The sequence below is a fragment of the Vulpes vulpes genome, chromosome 10 (genome assembly GCF_048418805.1).
Source record: "Vulpes vulpes isolate BD-2025 chromosome 10, VulVul3, whole genome shotgun sequence".
Taxonomy (NCBI): Eukaryota; Metazoa; Chordata; class Mammalia; order Carnivora; family Canidae; genus Vulpes; species Vulpes vulpes.
Window position 1 is genome coordinate 1003985 of NC_132789.1, and position 19393 is coordinate 1023377.

At 63.5% G+C, this 19393-nt stretch overlaps 1 protein-coding gene across 1 annotated transcript; it reads right to left on the minus strand.

Moving 5' to 3' along the window:
* On the minus strand, nucleotides 1-19005 carry MMP17 (matrix metallopeptidase 17). Its single transcript, XM_072722601.1, has 10 exons — nucleotides 18756-19005; nucleotides 10427-10559; nucleotides 9509-9638; nucleotides 8871-9154; nucleotides 8129-8305; nucleotides 6745-6844; nucleotides 5917-5999; nucleotides 5663-5815; nucleotides 1620-1877; nucleotides 1-1009 (listed from the first exon to the last, which is right to left on the minus strand). Exons 1-10 carry the CDS (start codon nucleotides 18909-18911, stop codon nucleotides 684-686), a joined length of 1800 nt encoding a protein of 599 aa, XP_072578702.1. The 5' UTR covers nucleotides 18912-19005; the 3' UTR covers nucleotides 1-683.
* Between the last annotated feature and the right edge of the window lie 388 nt (nucleotides 19006-19393).

The window sequence follows — 19393 nt, forward strand, 5'->3', positions numbered from 1 at the left end:
TTAGGAAGCAGGGAGAGGTCATGTTTGTCTGAAACACATCATGGGGGGGCCGACCTTAGCCCCAGCTCGGGGGACTCCTCTGTGAGTCAGAGGCTGCTCTGAGCAAGGCAACCACAGGCCCATAGGTAGGGGTGGGGCATAGGCCCCTGGGATGGGCGGAAGCACCAGGGGCAGCAGTGTGGGTATGAGATGGGCTTGATGGTGCCGCTGGTGGGCTCGGTGCAGGCTGTCATTCCCAGGGCCGCGAGGCTGTGGGCAGTGTGGCCCACCGGACGCCCTCCCAGCCCTGCCTTGCTGGCTCAGCAGTTGAGTTCTGCGTGATCCAGCTGCTCACAGGCGGGAAGGACAGCTCCTGTCCCCAGCTGGGCCTTGATGAAGTCTTCCCAGCTCACAGCTGGCAGTCAGGCCACCTCTGAGCCAGAAAAGACAAGACAGGTGGCTGCTCCTCTGTGGCTGAACAGCTAGATGGCAGCGTCCTCTGCTGGCCTCTCTCCAGCCTGCGGGGGCACGACCAGGCAGTCTGCTCAGGGATGGCAGTGTGTCCTCTGCAAGGCCGGTGTGTCGCTGCAGGAACCCTGGGTCTCGCACTGGAGCGGCGGCGGCACCGGAGGGGCAGGAACACTTGTTCTTGTCCTGTGAGGCCCCAGCTGTGACCCGTCTGCTCTGTCACATGCCGGCGGCTGTCAGAGCACCAGGGCCCAGGCCACTGTCCACAGGGTGCTCGTGGGCAGTAGCAGTGTGGCTGCCAGCAGCGGGCCTGAGGCCTTTGGAGGAGGAGAGGCAGGGGAAGTGCAGGAGCAGACCTCGAAACTGTCCTCTGGGCGGCTCTGGCTGTGCTGTCCCGGCCGGGCGTGGGCCCCAGCCTCTCCGCCTGCACCCTCTGGGTCTGCCTGCGGGTCTCTGCAGACCAGCCAGTCCCGCGCTGTGGACTGTGGGTACCCGGGCGCCACCTCCAGCTCGCTGTCCAGCACTTTCCAGTACTCCTTGCCGCGGAAGAAGTAAGCAGCACCTGGGAGAGAAGAGGGCGTGAGCTGCGGGCAGGCTGGCTAGCAGGGGCAGGAGGGAGCAGGGTGTGGGCCAGCAGGGAAGTAGAACAGCTTATACCAAAGTCAGTCTGTCTCAGCCCCAGGGAGCCATCTGTGGGCCCCGGGGGCCTCCCAGTCCTGGGCAAGCTTGGGGGGGCTGCCAGGAGGCTGGAGGTTGGATGAGATGACCTCTCGGTTTCTCTATTACAGGATATTTACTGAGGGGCTACTATGTGCCAGGCTGTTTTAAGAGTTGGGGATGGAGTTTTTGAAAACAGAAAAGAGACATGTGGCCCCCATCACCTGCCCTGGGGGAGGGAGGCGTATTCTTCCCTCTTCCAGGTGGGGCTGCACCATTTGGGCCTGAAGCAGGTGAGGGACGGGCCATGCAGATGTCTGGCTGTGTCTGAGGGATGCAGGGCAGGTGCAAAGGCCCAGGGCACATGAGGCAGCCGGAGGCCACACACAGTGGTGACCCCGCATGTCAGTGGCAGGGAGGGGCACAGGTGCGTACAGCGGCTCCTGGGTCCTCCCAATCAGTCTGCTTTGACCCCCATTCCACAGGTGGGGAGACTCAGGTGGCGTGGGGCTCACCGTCGGACCAGCACATGGCGTCATCGAGCGTGCTGGGGACGCCCCTCCACGGGGGGCTGCGGGCGGGGTGGCCGGGGTCCATGCGCCGTGTGTGCTCATCAAAGCGCCAGTACAGCTGGTCCTTAAAGAAATAAGTCTTGTCATTGTGGGACCAGGAGAAGGCCGCGTCGACGCCGCCTGGCGGGAGGCCGAAGTCTGAAACGGGCCGCGGGTATCCTTCCTCTACGTTATTGTCCTTAAATACCCAGTATCTGTCTCCTGGGGGTGAGAGAGAGCGCCGTGGGCCAGAGCTCAGCCCACCTGCAGGGCAGAGGCTCCAGCCATTCCTCTCCGTCAGCCACCCAGTGCCGTCACCCCAGCCCCGCGGAACCCCGGGGCCTCACGTGTATTTACTGAGCACCTGCTCTGGGCCTGGCATGGGGTCAGCCCTCAGCCAGCAGCCTGAGAACCCACGTTCCGACGAGGCAGGGGAGCGGGTGCCAGGCCCCCGGGAGGCCGCTGTGCTGCTCTGCCTCACCCACTGCTGCCACAAGGCGGAGGCAGGAAAGGCACTCGCCAGGGCCTGAAGCGACGGGCACATCCACGCCTTTGTCAGCTTTTACACAGAAGCGAATATTCAGAAATTACAAGAACATCAAACTCGTATGTAAGGTAAAAAAAAACAAACAACAATGGGGTAAGATCCTTGGCTGCGCCCTGCAAACATCACTACACTGATCTGCGACCTAAGTTGCCGCACGTGGCATCACATCCTCCCCTGTGGTGGGACGAGGAGCAGCCGGTCAGACAGGGGACTGGGAGAGAGAGGGGAGGGGGGTGTGGAGCGGGAGAGAGGGGCAGTGGGGAGAACGGGAGGGTAGAAGGGGAGGGGAGGGGGAGGGAAAGGGGAGGAGGAGGGAGGGGAGGGGGAGAGGAGGCAGAAAACCTTAAAGATCTTTTGCCGACTAAGGATTGAACAAACATTTCTCCAAGAAGACACTCAAATGGCCAACAGGCAACATGCGTGATGCCCAATGTCCCTAACCAGGGAATCGCAACGAGATATCATCACTTCACACCCACTAGAACGGCCACTACCAAAACCCCCGATGAGGCCAAGTGTTGGCAAGGATACGGGGAGGTCTCCATAGCGGGGATGTAAAGCGGGGTGGCTGCTGTGGAGAAGTCTGGACGGTCCTGAAAATACCAGACACAGGATCCAGTGAACCCACTTGGGGGCAGACACACAGAAGACCCGAAGGCAGGTCTTAAAGGGCTACTAGCACCGCGTTCACAGCAGCAGCATTCACAAGAGCCAAGTGGCAGGAGCGGCAGGTGTCTGCCGGCAGGCGGTGCACAGGCCGGGGGGGTCCATCTGTGTGAGAGGATTCAGTCTCTGGAGCGCAGGACGCCGGGATGCTGGTCACAACGTGGACGAATGTCGGGGACGCGATGTCAAGGAGACTGAGCCATCCCAGGACATGTGCCGCATGTTTCCATGTCTACGAGGCCCCCAGCCCAATCCACAGAGAGTAGATGGTGGGTGCCACAGCCCGGGGGCTCGGTGTTGACTGGAGACAGTTTCCATTTGGAACAAGGGACACATCTTGGAGGTAGACGGCGGCGGCAGCACCACACAGCGCGGATGTGCTTTATGCCCCTGAACTACACGCTGAGAAGTGATTAAGAGAGCACATTTTCATGCTGTTTTTTTTTTTTTTAACCACAATTAAAAGTAAACATAATTGTTAGAAATCCTTTGCCAGAGACAGGAAAGGACTGGAATGCCCCAGTGGGTGGGAAGCAAGCGGCGGCACACCCGGACGGGGACCCCCGAACAGCCAAGGGTGAGGAGGCTGGTGGTGCCCAGAACCCAAAGGGCAGGAGGTATTGAGCCTGCCCCGCGATGGTGAGAACCTGAGAAATCTGGCAGGTCCACTGCCCAGGTGAGCACAGGGAACGGTGCCAGACAGCTCCTGCCCGGGGCAGGGCGGCTCGGGACACGTCCCTCCTCGGCATTGCTGCTGAATGTGCAAGAGCAGAAGTCGCTCGGGAGAAGCCGCTGGGGCACCTGCCCAAGGTGTGCTGGCCTGGACGCTGCCAACACGCCCAGGGAGGCCAGATGCTGGCAAAGGGTCCCGGCGGTGGCCACTACCTTGGAGCCAGTTGAGGAAGACACAGGCCTGGAACCGTCCACGGGAAAGAAGGAAGCAAATGTAGCAAAGTGTGAACAAGGGGTGAAGCTGGGTGACGGGTTTTTGCAGTTTTCCTGCGAGTCAGAATTGACTCTTCAGGATAAAGGTTTGAGGAAGGAGGCAGCTCTTTATGCAGTGACGTGGAACCGGCTCCCAGCTCTCTCGAGTGCAGGGGTGTACCGGCCCGCCTGTGCGCACCTTCTTTCCAAGACGCACTGCCCCATTGGGGGAGGCCGATGTCAAGCACACGGCATGAGAGTCCAAACAAAATATCTGTCAGAATGTGTGCCATTCTTCTAGTTTTGCTTTTTTGAAGGTTGAAATAACAGCTGCCATGTCTGGGGAGCCCCCGTGTGTCAGGTTCCTGATGCCCCAGGGACGGGGACCAGACCCACTGGCACCAGTGGTGATGACTGGTCATCTCGCCAGCTCACAGCGGACAGGTGCCTGACCCTGAGCAGGGGCTGGCAGGTGACGTGAATGAACACAAGAAACACGAGGAATAATCTCGACCTCCTCAAAGAAACAGGGTCCACTGTGTTGGTTCAAAGAGCTGCTGTGGCGGGTTACACATGTGCCCCAGACTCACATCCACTTGGACCTTGGAATCGGACTCATGTAGAAAGAGGATCTTTGCACGTGAAATTAGTTAAGAAATCATGCTGCAGCAGGGTGGGCCCCACATCCGCTAGTGGGGTCCTTACTAGGACGAGGACACGCACATGTTGAGACACACAGAGGGAAGCAGCCCGGTGGGGGGGGGGTGTCACAGGCTGGCTGGAGGCAGGGGGACAGTCTCCCTTGCTCAGAAGGAACCAGCCCTGTGGCACCTGGGTCTGGGGCCTCAGGTCTCTAGGCTGGGAGAGAATAAACCCCATTGTCTCATGCCAGCTTCTCTCCCCCCCCACCTGATGGGACGTAGGCACGGGAAGGGCTGCCAGGCGCCAGCTCCGGGGACATGAGACGGGGTGGCCCAACCTGCTCCAGCAGCCCCTGGCGTGCAAACAGCACAGGCCCCAAGTACCATGCCCTCTGCAAAAGTCCATGCTGGAGCCATGGGGCCTTACAGTTTTCAAATGTTGAGAAAGAACCCAAATCTAGAAGACCCTGCCTTGCAGGGCCCACTCCCATGCCCACAGCCTCGGGCAGCAGGCCTGGGAGGCAGTGATCCTGCTGTGGTGGGGGAGGCACAGTGCGTGGCTCCTGGGGGTCCCACCGTGAGAAGGGGTCAGCCTCCAGACCCCGCACAAGTCAGGGCAGGACAGTGGCTTCACTGGGGAGTTGAAGACTCAGTCGCCCCAAAACACAGTGAGGGGAGGCTCACGGCCCCTGAAACCTGCAGGGCTCAGCGCCCCTCTGTCTCCTGCTGCAGGCTCCGCATCCTGCCAGCTCCCCAAGAGCAGGAAGTGTCTCCTCTGGCCCAGTGCAGGAACAGTGCAGGGTGTGGAGGGTGGAATGATGCCCTGTGACCAACGGACCTGTCAAACCCACCTCATGCCCTCCTTGAGGCTCTTGGCCCTCCGCAAGCCTGTCTGGCCTAGCACCTCTGCACGGGCAGTTCCCTCTGTCTGAAACCGACTCCCTCACTACACGCAAGTGCGAGCCGTGGCTCCTATGGGAATGAGGGCAGGAATTTTTGCCCATGTTGCCCACTGTGTGCCCACAATGCCTGCCATGGTCCAAGGACACAGTAGGTGCTCAATAAATACACGCTGGTGGAGCACACAGATGAGTGAGCTGCCCTGTGTTCTGGGCTTGGAGCAAACCAGACTGGACTCCAGGGCAGAGGCGTGCTGAAGGGGGCCCAGGGTGGGTAGGCTGAGGCCCCAGCGTCAGCGATATAGCTGGAGCGCCCGGGGGGCTGCCCACCTTTGAAGAAGACGATCTTGTGGTCACTGGTGCGCTCGTACACAGCGTCCACGCTGTCCAGCTGCAGCGGCAGGCCCCGCCAGAAGCGGTGCATCTGCGCCGGCTGCAGTGACACCAGGTGCCCATCCCGGGTCAGCCGCCAGAAGTACTTTCCTGGGGGAACAGAGAGGGGGTGCGGCTGCAGGGGGCCGGCCTGCGGCCCAGAGGGGGCTGCCCTTCCGGCATTAGTGGCTCCCGGGCCGGGTGGGCATTACCTTTGAAAAAAAAGGCCTCGCCGCGGATCTGGGCCACTGCGTCGAAGTCGGTACTACATCGGTGAGGCACATCCTTCCTGGGCCTGGGGGCAGAGAGAGATGGAAGCTGAGGCAGAGACCCAGGGGCTGGGAGGGGCCCCCCACAAGTCGCTGTGAGGAGCTGTGCTTCACGAAAGCACGGAAGGAGCCCCCACGTCCCTGCCTGCAAGTTCAGAGCTGCAGGGCCACGGACGCAGGTGAATTAGGAGGCCCTTCCTGTCAGCCAACCCTACTTCTATTACAGGACAAAAATCAAAAGCCCGAGTGCCTCTCCCACAGCCCAGGGTGGCCGAGGCAGCGTGGAGGGAGTGGAGCGTCAGGGAGCGTCACACGGCGGTGTGTGGGACAAAGGACGAGAGGAATCCGTAGCTTCCCAGCCCGGGCCAGGGAAGCAGGTGCCCCTCCGCGGCCTGCATGGGCCAGGGAAGCAGGTGCCCCTCCACGGCCTGGGTGGGTGGGGGAGCTGGTGGCCCTCCACGGCCTGGGTGGGCGGGAGAGCAGGTGGCCCTCCACGGCCTGGGTGGGCGGGAGAGCAGGTGGCCCTCCACGGCCTGGGTGGGCAGGGGAGCTGGTGGCCCTCCGCGGCCTGGGTGGGCGGGGGAGCTGGTGGCCCTCCGTGGCCTGGGTGGGTGGGGGAGCTGGTGGCCCTCCGCGGCCTGGGTGGGTGGGGGGTAAAGGAAGTCGGACTCAGGACTCAGCCCAGAGCCATGCCTTCCTCAGAAGAGCATGGAGGCTCTGAGCCCCTGGGGGGGGGGGGGGGGCACGTGCAGACCAGGGCCCGTGGCTTACAGGGTGCTAGAACGGTTGTTGGGGGGCTCTGGCAGGAGCGGGGGCTCCTTGGGCTCTGGGGTGTCCGGCTGCGCCGTGGGGGACACAGACTCCCGCACACCTGTGGAGACAGAGGTAGGCTGCACTGGGCGTGTGGACGGGCCCCCCGGCCAATCCCCCCAGCCTCCCTGGGACCCCCAACGTGGAACTATGGCCACTGGGTGCCAGGACGTCCACATGTCCTACAGCCAGAGCACTGCCGCACAGGGAGGGGACACAGGCCACGATCCCCCCTTGACCTGCAGGCGTTAAATGAGGTTGCCCCCCTCCCCCAACCCCAAAAACCAAACAGGCGACCCAACCAAAGCTTGTCTGTGACTGTGAACAGGACTTTGCACAGCAGCCAAAAGGTGGGATGCGCCCGGTGTCCACCAGATGGGCAGGCAGATAAAACTGCTCCCACAGAGAGGAAGGAAGAACAGCCATGGGACATGGGCAGGACGTGGCAGCCTCGGAACAGGGCACTTGGTGACAAAAGCCAGACACAGAAGGCCACTCGGTGTGCAATCCCATTTGCGTGACAAGTCCAAAGAGGCTCACCATGGAGACAAACAGAAAGGTGGACGATGGCTGCTGGGGGACGGGGTGGGGGAGAAGGATGTTCTGGAACCGGGTGAGAGTGGCGGATGGGCCACTGTGAATACGGTAAATGCCACTGACCCGCACCCTCGGAGTGGTCAATGTGGTAAGTTCTTCTATGGCAAGAAGAGCCCACAGGTGGCAGAAGGTGGTGGGTGCTGGGGAGCTCGTGGGGGTAGGGTGTGGGCTGCCACGTGGGTTAACTGTGGCCACTGTGGGGGCCGTGCTGGGGCTAGGAGGCTGAAGCCACACACGGGGATGTGACCCCAACCTCTGCAGAGGCCTGTGTCCACTGCCTCCTCCTGGGCAAGTCCCTGACGTGATCCCAGCCGAGGACATCCCTGAGGCGGGCTCCGGGGTCGGTCCTGGCTCTGCGGCTGCCACGGGTCATCCCGCCCCGACTTTCCCATCTCTGGGTGGGGAAGGCAGGTCCCCTCATGGTGTAAAGACTGGATGCCTGCACGCGCGCAGGCTTTGCACAGGCCCAGGGCGCTGTCCACACCAGCGGTCATAGCCTGAGGCTATCTGGGGCCGCCTGGGATTGGAGGCTCTGGGGCAAGATCTGCTAAAAGGCCTGCGGGGCCAGCATCCAGGGATCCTGGGACAGACCACCTATTCACCCCGCACATTATGGGGTAGCTAAGGTGTGCCATGCAGGGTCTAGATGCTGAGCGCTAAGGTGAACAAGACAGGAAACGCCCTTTTCCCCCAGGATCTGTCCCCAGCCTCGGGGTGACTGTGCCTGACTTTGAGGGGAAAGACTCACCGTACAGCTGCCAGATGCGCACCCTGTCCTCATAGGGGAGCCTGTAGTGCAGCGGATCGCCCACTGGGCCCTGGTAGTAGGGCTGCATGATAGAGCTTGTGGCTGCCACGTGGCTCAGCCCGATGGCATGGCCGAACTCGTGCACGGCCACCGCGAACAGGTCCATGTCATGGGCATCTGGGAACACAGGGGGCCAATGGGTCAAGGGAGGGACCACAGCTGGCCAGGCACACAGGCTGGGGCACCCACAGGGAGGGAGGTATGATGGGTATGGCTATACTGCCCTGGTCACCTCGGAGGCCCTGGTCCTAGACAGACGGATTCTGTGTGGTCACTCAGGGCTGTCCACTTCCTGCCAAGGTCCCTATGGGGTCTACGAGAGCTTCTTGGACCCTGGGGTCCCCCCATGGCAAAGGGCCTAGAGGCTCTGCGGGGTCACTGCTGGCTCCTCAGGCTGGAATGGGCTCCCCGGGCTGGAGTGTGGAGTGACCCCACACGGGCCCCCGTCTCTGGCCCACATCCATGCTTTGGGCCCAGGGGCGTGGCTTCGCGACCAGTGAATGAGGGCGCGAGGGTGTGAAGGCCTGCAGAGGCCTCCCGGGAGCAGGGTGAGGACGAGCCTGGCTCAGCCCTGCAGGGGGAACACCTGGAGCCATGGCAGCTCTCATCCCAGGCAAGGCCATGCGGGTTCTTCATCCTGCGGGGCTGGAGTGGCCCTGTGACTCCGTAGCAGCCGACACACCTGACGAGCGGAAGGCCCAGGACTCATCATCATCGAAGTGGGCATCCCCCGCAGTGTGGTGGTCGCCAGGGAAGAAGGCATGGGCCACCGTGCCGCCTGGGCCATCGAAAGGGTAGGCGTCATTGTGGTCAGCCTTGGAGAAGTCGATCTGGATATCCGCCGCACTGCCTGCCACCTCATGGAAGTTGAGGGGCGTGATGTCACTCCAGACTTTGAGGGCGTAGTGCATGAGTGCCCGCACCGTGTCCGGGCCCAGGGGTGAGTCCCGAGGGAATGTGCGGACCCTACGGAGTGGTGTCAGGGTGTGAGGTCTGCCCACCCGGCGCAGGCTGTGTCCCCGCCCCAGGCTGCCCTGTGCTCCTGGGCACATCCCTCCCCGGGGTCTCCCTCAAGGGCCTTATTGGGAAAGGGGGTTTGGGGGATGCAGTTAAGGTTTGAGAGGAGGCCTCCTGAGTGGGGTAAGGTGTCCTCGGAGGACACAGCAGGGGACACAGAGGCGGCTATGTGAGGGTGGACGCAGGGACTGCAGCAGTGGATCAGAGGCTGCCAGTGCACTCCACGCACAGAGGCCGGAGGGGTACTCTGGCCTGAGAAAAAGCCAGACACATAATGCCTGCAGGTGCAGCCCGCCCACCCACCTCCAGGACAAGCTCCTCTTGTGCCACGTGGTTGGAGCTGGAGCCTGGCGCCTCCTTCGAGCTGGGGCCGCGGCCGGGAGGTCAGGGAGGGAACACCGAGGGGTCTTCATCAGCGCCAGGGTAGCCACATCTACAGGGGTGCGGGGGTGGTCAGGTCCCCTAGAGCTGGCACCAGGCTCCAGCCCTGTGCCCCGATCCCCACCCCAGATCTGGTGGAGACCAGGCCCAGGGCTCCAGGCACGCCAGGCCTCACTGCTATGGGTATGGCCACCATCAGGACAAGGGTCATTCAAAGCATTTACTAACTACAGCAGGGCCTGGGCCAGAGTGGTCATGGGTGGGGCCCTGGCCACCGGGAGCAGCAGGGCCACAACCTGCAGCCAGCGCTGCCAATTCTTCCTGGAGTTCACAAGACACACAACTCTTCCAAGGCCTGGGGACAGACGTGCTTCATCAGCCCACAGGGAGGTCTCTACAAACCTGGACTTGTTGCCAATGTGTAAAAGGTGGGGTGCTCACATAAACACCCCAGATTTCTGGTTTCCAGTGGAAAGCTGCAGGTTTTGGCAGCACAGATCTGCCACTTCCACGGGACAAGAATCAACCGGGACCTCCATGGGCACAAAGGCTTGAGACCCTGCTGTATGGTGTGGAGATGGATCTGGGCACAGCTGGCACCCCCCACCCCCACTGTGACCACCCCTGGGTTGGGGAGCATGCTGATGGGACCCTATGTGGCGGGAACCCTTGGGCCCCAGGGACACCAGGCCTAGCCCTCACCCCATCCCCCATGAACAAGCTGGATAGGGCAAAGGGCCCCAGAGAGCAGTCGGGGTGGGGGTGGGGGAGTTGGGGGAGACCAGGTTTCCCTGGTCGTGGAGTGGGGAGCACCCATGTCCTGCCACCTGGACGACTGACCCAGGATGCCGGTGGCCTCCAGACCTCCAAACCGCTGCATGGCAGCAATGGCCTTGGACAGTTCCTCCTGTGTCTGCAGCTGCCCAGTCGTGGAGTCTGCTGGGGGCAGGTAGCCGAATCTGCTCAGCCACTCCTGAAAGCAGAGAGCAGCATGAGGCGTGCAGGTGGGGGGCTCGGCTACAGGAAGAGCTGCCTGCCCTTGAGGGGAGGGGCAGGCCTCTTCTGGCTCTGGTCACCACTAGCCCCAGCCCCCCAGGGGCCCACACGGCACCTCGCGCCCCCTTCTTTAAGCTACTCTATAGGCAGGTGCTGGAGACCCATTTCAATAAACCCTGGTCCCTTAGCAGGGGTTAGCTCAAGCAGTGTACAATCCGTGCAGGTGCTCACAGCAAGTGCTCACCTGCCCTACCTCACTTCTCCTGAGCCACGAGCGAAAGTGGAATTTTAAAAAGGTTCTTATTACACGCAACAAGTGCCAAATTCAGGCCCTGAGCTGCCCTGCCCGGGTGCCAATCCCACTTGGCACCTACTTGCTGTGCAACCAGGACAAGTCCCTCCACCCCTCTGGGCCATGTCCTTGCCTGCGGGTACGAGGAAAGCAGGAGTTAGCATGTGGACAATGCTCCCTCCCATTGGCACCTGACACAGGTGCTCTAGGAGGCACGTGTGGCGTGGTCAGGGGACGTCTGGGGTCCCCCAGGAAGGAGGACTGAAAGATGACCCTTCCCAAGCCCCTTTCCTCTGGGGGGGGGCCCGGGACAGACGGCAGTGCTGACACCGTCCTTTGGGGACAGCCTTAGCTTTGTTTTCTCCAACCACGAAATGGTCAGTGCTCACGCCCACTCCCTGGGCTGTGTGACAGTCCCATGAAAGCCCCAGGCCATGTGGACAGTGGCTGGGCTCAGCAGTGACGGAGGACTCGCAGGTGAGTGGGGGGCAAGGTTGCAGGAATTCCACGAGCCCCTTATCTCCCAGGCCTGGCTCCCCAAAAGGTAGCAACCTGCAGACCTATTTGTTTTTTAGTGGACGTTCAAGAAACTCCTTGATTCGTTTACGTCATCCACAGGGCCCCCAGAAGCTTCCGTGTTTGTAGCCCCCGTCATAGGACCCCTGCCCTGGGGGATCTGCCCCGACGGGGGGCACAGCAGGTGCTTGGTGGGAGGGGGTCTATCCTCCTGGAACTCTTAGGAGCTTCAGTTGGCCAGGAGGGGCCACCTTGATGATTGACGTGTACTTTGCATTCTCCCGCAGAGAACCAGCTAGATTCCTCCCTTTCTGGGGAAACAGAGTCTTTCCTGGGGTTTCTCTTCCTTTACCCCCCTCAAGCCCTTACTGGCCCAGGCCCCCCAGTCCTGCCTGGAGACCCCCCAGGGAGCGTGTGTATGACTGGGGCCCTCTGAGGGTGCTGAACAGGACTGGAGAGCAGTGGAAGTGACTTGGTCCTCGATGGACAGCGACCCAGACACCTTCCAAGGGGACACTCTGGTTAGCAGGGCCTGTGCTCAGACGCGGGGCCATCAGCTGGGACAGGCCCTTCTCAGGCTTAGGATCTTTGCCGTCTGAGCACCTCTCATCTTTTGGGAGGACCCCCCCTTTCACATCGCTTGGAACGCGATAAAGTGTAGGGACAGGAGAAACATGCCATGACCCTGGCTGGGCACTGGAGATACTCAAGTGGGTATTCTGGACAAAGCATGTATACTTGGGGCTACACACGTTTTTGGGAAACGTTTTCTTGAAAGTTGTGATTTTGCGGTTTTCTTTCTGAGTGTCAAAAACAGATTACAGCCCTGCCTCTCGGCACCTCAAGGCTGCCTCCTCTAGGAAGCCCTCTGGGATTTCCTCAGATGCACAGGATGCCAGACAAGGATGCCAGCCCCACCTTCTAGGGAAGGGTCTGTCCAGGCAGGTGCCTTCCCCCACCCAGGTCAGCTGCTCAGGCAGGCTGGGGATGAGACACGAGGGAGGACCCTCCCCACCCTGCCAGGGCTGTCTGGTCTGCAGGTGGGGGTCGCAGCTGGGTGTCTGCACTGAGCAGCCCCACGCTCACCACTCACAGGGCTCTGTGGGATTCACCAAGGAGCCCTGCCCCCTGATCCCAAGAGCACTCCAGGTGGTTATTACAAGTGACAAGTGCCATCCTGAAAAGCAGGAGGTTTCACGCAGTCTGAGTGGCTGCCTGTGTGAACCTGCAGAGCAAGGGGCAGCTTGAACGCAGTTGTGGCCGGGGACATGCACTACTGCCCCCAGGTCAGTGGCCACTCCTGGCTGCCTGGGCTCTCGGGACACAGCAGCTGGCAGCCCCCACCAGGTGCAAGACCCTGAGAAGAGGACCGGACTTGAGCAGCTGGCCAGGGGGCCCCCACCCGCAGGCCTGGGCTGGGGGAACTCATGTCCACACCTCCCACCTGCTCCCAGCATGGACTCGTCCGGACATCATCACAGTGCTGTCCCTCTCAAGCCCGTGGCTCTCTCCTCCCCTGAGACCCTGCAGTCCTAGGGGGGTGCCAGGTCCATTCCCGGACAGTACAGACTGGGAGAGGAGAGCACCCAGCAGCCAGCAGGGGAAATGCTAAGGAGGAGTCTGACACAGGACAAGCTGCCTGGCTGGGTTTGGGGGGCGCTGGCAGCCGCTGGCCCTTGGGTGGCCATGGGGATGGGAATGGGCCCCTGCCCAGGCCTGCCTGGAACAGATGGCCTGGTTCACGCTGGGAGGGCCTGCGGGCCCTGGAGGGGGGAGGGGACCAGGGAGGGGGCGCTAACACAGTGCTCGCTGTTTGCAGCGAGCTCATCCCCATCTCCGGAGGACTCATGCACGATCCTGAGGGCCGGGCAGCCTTGCTTCCAGGGCAGCCGAGGGGTCCAGTGCTGCGGGCCGAAAGGCGGGAGGGGGTCCTCAGTTGAGGCTACAGTAGGGGCCAGATGCTGCTCCCCTGCCCTCCCGGAGGACACCCACCTCCAAGAGCCTGCCCCAGGGGTATCCTTCCCTCGCCCCCTCCAGCCACACTGAGCCCTTGGGGCACATGCCAGGCCGGCCCCTCCCTGCACGCCCACCCCACCCGCCCTGCACATCGCCACAGCGACTGTGTCTCCAGGGCAACCAGGCAGCAGCAGCGGAGGTGAACCTTCCAGAAGGCCGTGGGGAGGGGTGGGAAGGGAGGGAGGGGAGGGAGGGGAAAGGAGGAGAGGTGTAGGGGTGCCCCAGTCCTGCTGCCCCCACTGCCCCAGAAGAGGTGCTTTCCCTCTTCCCAGGGATCGCTGAGCTGCCGTTACCACAGACGGAGAAACTGAGGGCAAGCACTGCAGGACACGGTGCGGCACATCGGGCCAGACTTTCCAGGCTCGCCCACGAAGGCCCCAGGCCCCCGGCTCCTATCTTTCCCTGTGCATTCATCCCGGTTCGTACGGGGGTGTCCATTCACAGTACCAACAGGTGCAACTCCCCTCCCTACTCTTGTGTTCTGGGGAAGGGCAGCCCCAGCCCCAGCAAGGGGGGCACGGGACCCAGCAGTGGGGTGCGAGCCCCCATGGAGGGAGGGGGCTGGGCTGCAGCGTTGTTGCTTTCACCAAGCTGGCACACGAGAAGTGCTCACTGTGTGCAGGATCTGACGTCTTCTCCACGGCCCCACAGCACGGGCACTGTCGGCCCCACTTACACGTGCCAAGCAACAGCCTAAAGCTTGTGGCGACCAGGAGACACACAATCCCTTGGGACTGGCCCTGGCCTGGTGTCTCCCGCTATGCTGGGGGCCACGGCCATGGGTGGTCCCTTCCTCTGCACGGGCCATCTCCCACGGACTCCTCCAGCCTCGTGAGGGGCAGGGGAGCAGGTGCTCCTCTGCACAGAGGAGGGGGTCCAGGCTCAGAGGTAGCCGTGGGGCCATGCTGGGTGCAGACGGTCACCCCAGCCCCCACGATGTGGCTCAAGAGATGTGGCGCTGGCAGGCTTTAGAGGTGGCTTTAGAGCACCCCTCGGGACCTAAACACTACTAGTCAGTGTGGCACAGCCAGGCCCGTACCCACGCGGCGCCAGCTCACTGCTTGCCCTCACACCCCTCTAGGGTCGCGTGACCAGCGCCTCTACTCACAGCTCAGGAAACTGAGGCTGCCGTTATGTGTGCAGCCGGTGGTGGCTGCTAACGACGCTGAAGGGAAATGAGCTGGTGGATCCTCAGAGCAGGACCCCTGTGCCTGTGTCCCTCTGGGAGCTGGTGGTGGCAACCATGGAGAGCTCCCTGCCCCCATGTCTCCCCCAGGGGCTGTTCCTAGGCCCCCTTGGACAGCCTGTCATTCACTGTCCACCCGCCCAACACACCCAGGCTGAGTGCTCGCAGTGCTGGGCACCCTGGGGACAGTGAGGACCCGGGCGAGCCCTTCTGCAGACAGGGCTCCGGGAGCCAACACCGTCCCGGGGAAGAACGTGGATAAGCAGGTGACCACACACCCAAGTGACCCCAGACCGCGAGCGCTTCACGCACAACAGCGAACAACTAGCCAACAACTAGCGAGTGCTCTTCCGTTCACCAGCTTGCTTCATGCTCGTGACACCCCCAGGGCAAAGCGTCGTGAGCCGGTGCACTGCCTACGGAATTCAACCCACGTTGGCAGTGACACTAAGTACCTGCTAAGTTAATCTTAAGAGGCAGGCACTGTTACCTTCATCGTACAGACGGGGACAGAAAAGCACAGAGAGGTTAGGACATGTATCCGCAGTCACTTTGCCAGCATGGGGCAGGGCTGGGGCCAGCGCCTGGGGTGTCTGGATTCAGAGCCCATTCCCGTAACCTCGGTGCCATGAGAGGACGTGAGTTTCAGCGTGCAGGGGGTAAATAAGTGGTGGTCAGGGAAAATGCCCCTGGGGGTGATGCTGGACTGGCACCTGAAAGATGAGAAGCCGGTCAGGTGACAAGTCCTGCAAGAGGTCGCAGAGGTGGGCAGGGCATGGCAGACGCTAAGGCCCTGGGGCAGGAAGCAGCCTGGGATGTTCCATAGAGAAGGGAGTTCCACAGAGTATAGGAGGGAGGTACGCAGAAGGCGGCAGCCAGTACCCAGCCAGGACTGGGATCTGATTTCCTGCACGTGGGGCGGCTGCGCCGCGCATCCTGCCAGACCACTCTGTCCCATCCCTCCAGGGAGCTGGACGGGCTATCAGCTTACATGGGACAGACGCATCACCCTCCGCGAGCGAAGCACAGACTCTACACCCAGAGCATCTCATGGAAACGCAGATCACCATCAAGAGGCAAAACTCGGAGCACACCTGAACCTCGGAAGGTGCTGCCCTGAAGCCCCTGCCAAACCCTGAGCCCCCTCCAGCCTTCTCTGGGAGAAGCACCTTCCCGCCAGGTACTGCTGCGAGTGATTCAGAGGCCTCACCTGAACGACCCGACCCGACAGCCCTGGTTTACAGACAGGAGACTGGGGCCCGCAGGCTGGTGTATACACCCCCACCCCCCGCACCGGCGTCAAGGGCCCACATGAGAGGGAAACACATCCCAGGCCCACGGCTGGCTGGTGTAGCCAGTGCACACGCCGGGGCTCAGAGCACAGGCGCCCGGTGCAGCCCTCCCCCCACCACACTGGCTCTCACGACAAAAGCACTATAAACACTTCTCTGGGGGGGGGGGGGGGCTGGAGTGCTCCAGGCTGAGGACTCACAGTATACCAAGTGCCTCAGGGGTGGGGGCACATTTACAGTCAGCCTCCCGCACAGACACTGGGAGGGGACCCCAAGTCTTCCCTCGCCAAGGCTCGAGGCAAAAGCACGCACTCCCAGGTCCCCTTTCCCTGCTCTGCGTCCTGGAGGGCTTGCGGTCTGGCCCCGGCCTGGATATCTGCAGCTTCCTGATGCCAGGGATACTCCAGGCCCCAGGCCTGGGCTGTGGCATCAGTCTCAAGGGCATGCAGGGTACACAGGCTCCCTTGGGTGCTGGCACAGAGAAGCAGGGACCCACGGGCCACCGGTTGAGACCAGGGGAGGATGGTGACGGTCACCCTGCCTGCCTCTGCCCCTGCCCCAGGAGGGAGACATAGGGCTTGAACCCACCATTGCCACTGTCTGGCCTCCTGCTGCCCATCCCTGGGGACCCCCAGGCTGTGAGAGGGCCTGGCTTGTTCTTGGTCATCCTTGCATACCATCTCAGCCACATGCAAGTGACCTGTCTGGGTGTCAGAGATCAGAAGATCCACCAGCGTGTGGTGTAGTTGGGGGCCATGGAACTTTGTTGCTGGAAGTAGAAGCCCGAGCAGAAGCTTGAGGGGCCAGGTGGGCAGGTCTACCAACACCAGCACGACCCATTCATGCCTGTCACCAGGCTTCCTGGCCTCAGGGCCCCGGGCCACACATGGTCACCTGCGGCTACAGCGTGTCTGGCACCGCTGCTGGTTTAGCGAAATATTAGCAGCCCGCCTTCCCCGTGCCCAGAGTTGGCTGGAGGATGTGACGTCTGTGCACAGAAGCGGGTGGGTGAGCACAAGCACCAGGCAGCCCCTGGCATTCCCGTATGGAACGTGCTCGGACAGACTTGGACATGACAACCGCAGGGCAAGGAGCAGCGGGATGCAGGCTGTCACCCATGAAGACAAGAGGCCCAGGTCCCCACGTCCCTTTGAGTGGCCAGACGACCCTGGAAGGTTTCCAGAAAAGCGGCAGGCGGAGAGAGAACGTGGAATCTCTCCTTCAGACCCTTCCTGATGGCCTGAATATCTTGCTAAGGGTGTTACCTACCCAGAAATAAAATTTAAAAAAGCTCAGGTCCAGAAGGCCTCAAGGCACCAACACCAGGAGGGCACAGCCTACTCTGAGGTCCTGCAGGCGGCCTCAAAGTCCTTCACTGGCTGCGCACAGCAGGACTCAATCCAGGGCTTTGTCCCTGTGTCAAGCTGGGCTGGGCTCAGGCGGCGCTGGGCTCACTCTGGCAGAAGCTGGCTCACGCTGACAAAGGGCCCCTTTTACTCTCTGGCAACCCCAGAGCTGAATATGCAGAGTCAGTGGGCCCCGGGCGGTGGACGCGAGGGTGGGGAGGGTGGGGAGGGGCACCCCCAACCCCTAAATCCTGCCTGTCTCCAAGACTTCCTGCACCTCCAGTCTGTGCTCTGAGGTGTTGTTCTGCAAAAGGCCACCAGAGACCGCCCTTTACCCACAAACGTGGGCAGGAGGCAGGAAGCTTCAGCATGGAGGAGGTTGGGGGGGAGGGGGGTCCTGGCCTTCCCGGGCTCCAGGACCTCCTGGGTCAGGGGCAGGACCCTCCGTTTCCTCCCACTGGACCAGATGCCGAAGCCAAGCTGTCTCTGGGGTTCCAGGCTGACCAGCTGCCCCGCTCCCACCCTCCAGCGCAAGCCACTGGGTCCAGCAGTGACTGCACCGCCCCCCCCCCCCAACACGCACACCCCAGGGGACTCTGGGGAGTCTAAGGAGGGAGAGAACGGGATGCCAGGCCTGAGCTGGGAGCACTGGATCCGACCCGCCAGCCTGGGCAGGTAGAGAGAAACCAAACTGCACCAGGCCTGAGACTGGAACCTGGCAGAGCTGGGGGCGCAGGGCCTCTGTGAGCTGCGGTGCAAGCAGCCTTGTCTTGTCACCTCCTGCCCAGACCCGGACCCCCGCTGCTCCTGATCATGTACCTCCGCAGGGGGAGGTCCAGGAGGCCCCTGCTACAAGGGGCCCAGAGGGGTGACCTGAGGTGCCCCAGTCTCAGGCGCCTTTGGCTGGGAGGGAGCCCACCGCGGCAGGAGTCTGGACGCCCCAGCAGGGCCCGTGGCTGCACCCTCCGGGCGGCTTCCAGGCTGGGCCAGCTGGCGGGGGGGGGGGGGGGGGGGGGGCGGCCTGTCTCCGCGGAGCCTGTGGCCGAGTCCTGCCAACTCATCAGGGGCTGCGGCTGCCCCCGCCGGCCCGGCCTGGCTGCTCGACTCCGCCTGCAGCTCGCGGGCGCCAACGGGCAGCAGCACCCCTGGGGCACCGGCGCCTGCGCCCGCCCCGCCGTTCCCAGCGGCCCAGCCCCGCGGCCCCCGCGCCCTCGCGGCCTTCCCAAGGGGCGAGCCCGTGACGCCTGATGTCATCCCTCGGGTCCTAGGGCCGCTCGGGCCGCCGGCGGGGGCTGGGGAGGCGGCGGGGCTGCCTCTGAGCGGGACGGGGGGCCCGTGCGCTCTCGGACGGGGCCGAGGTCCGGGTCCCCGCCCTCCCCCCCGCCCCCGGGGCGCACCGTCCCCAGCGCCCGCCCGCGGTCCCGCCCGCCCGCGGTCCCGGGGCCGTCCCACGCCGCTGGCCAGGGCTCCGGCGGCCGCGGGCTCGGCCCGAGCGGTCCCCCCCCACCCCCGGCCGCGCACTCACCACTCCCAGGCTCAGGTCCTCCGCGCGCGGTGCGGGCGCGCCCCAGCCCCCCCGGGCCGCCAGCGCCAGCAGCAGCCACGGCAGCGGGGGAAGCCGGGGCCGGGGCCAGGGGGGCGGCGGGCCGGGGCCGGGGCCGGGGGCGGCGCGGAGCCCCATCCCGCGGGCGGGCGGTCGGCGAGCAGTGCAGGTCCCCGCGCCCCGCGCCCCGCGCCCACCGGCCGTGCGCCCCGCTCCGCCGCCGCGCGCCGCTCCCCGCAGCCCGGCCCCGCCCCCGCCGCGGGGCGGGGCATGCTAATGTATGCTAATATATGCTAATGACGCCCGCGCTCGCCCCGCCCACCGCCTTAAAGGCCCCGCGTCCCGCGCGGCGCTCGGACCCCTGCGGCCCCGGGCGGCGGCGGCGGGGGGACGGCCTGGGGGCGGCGGGAGGGCGCGCGGGCCGGTTCCCCCCTGGGCCCTGACCGGCTCCCCCCCGCCCGCGCGCTCCCTGGGCCCCGGGTTCGCGGTCCCGGCGGGGCACCCAACGGCAGTCGCAGCGCGCCCGGCCGCCGCCTGGTGGAGCCCGCGAGCCGCGGAAGCAGGGTGGAGGCTGGGCGGGGGCGGGCGGGGGCGGGCGGGGGCGGGGCTGTGCGGTCCCC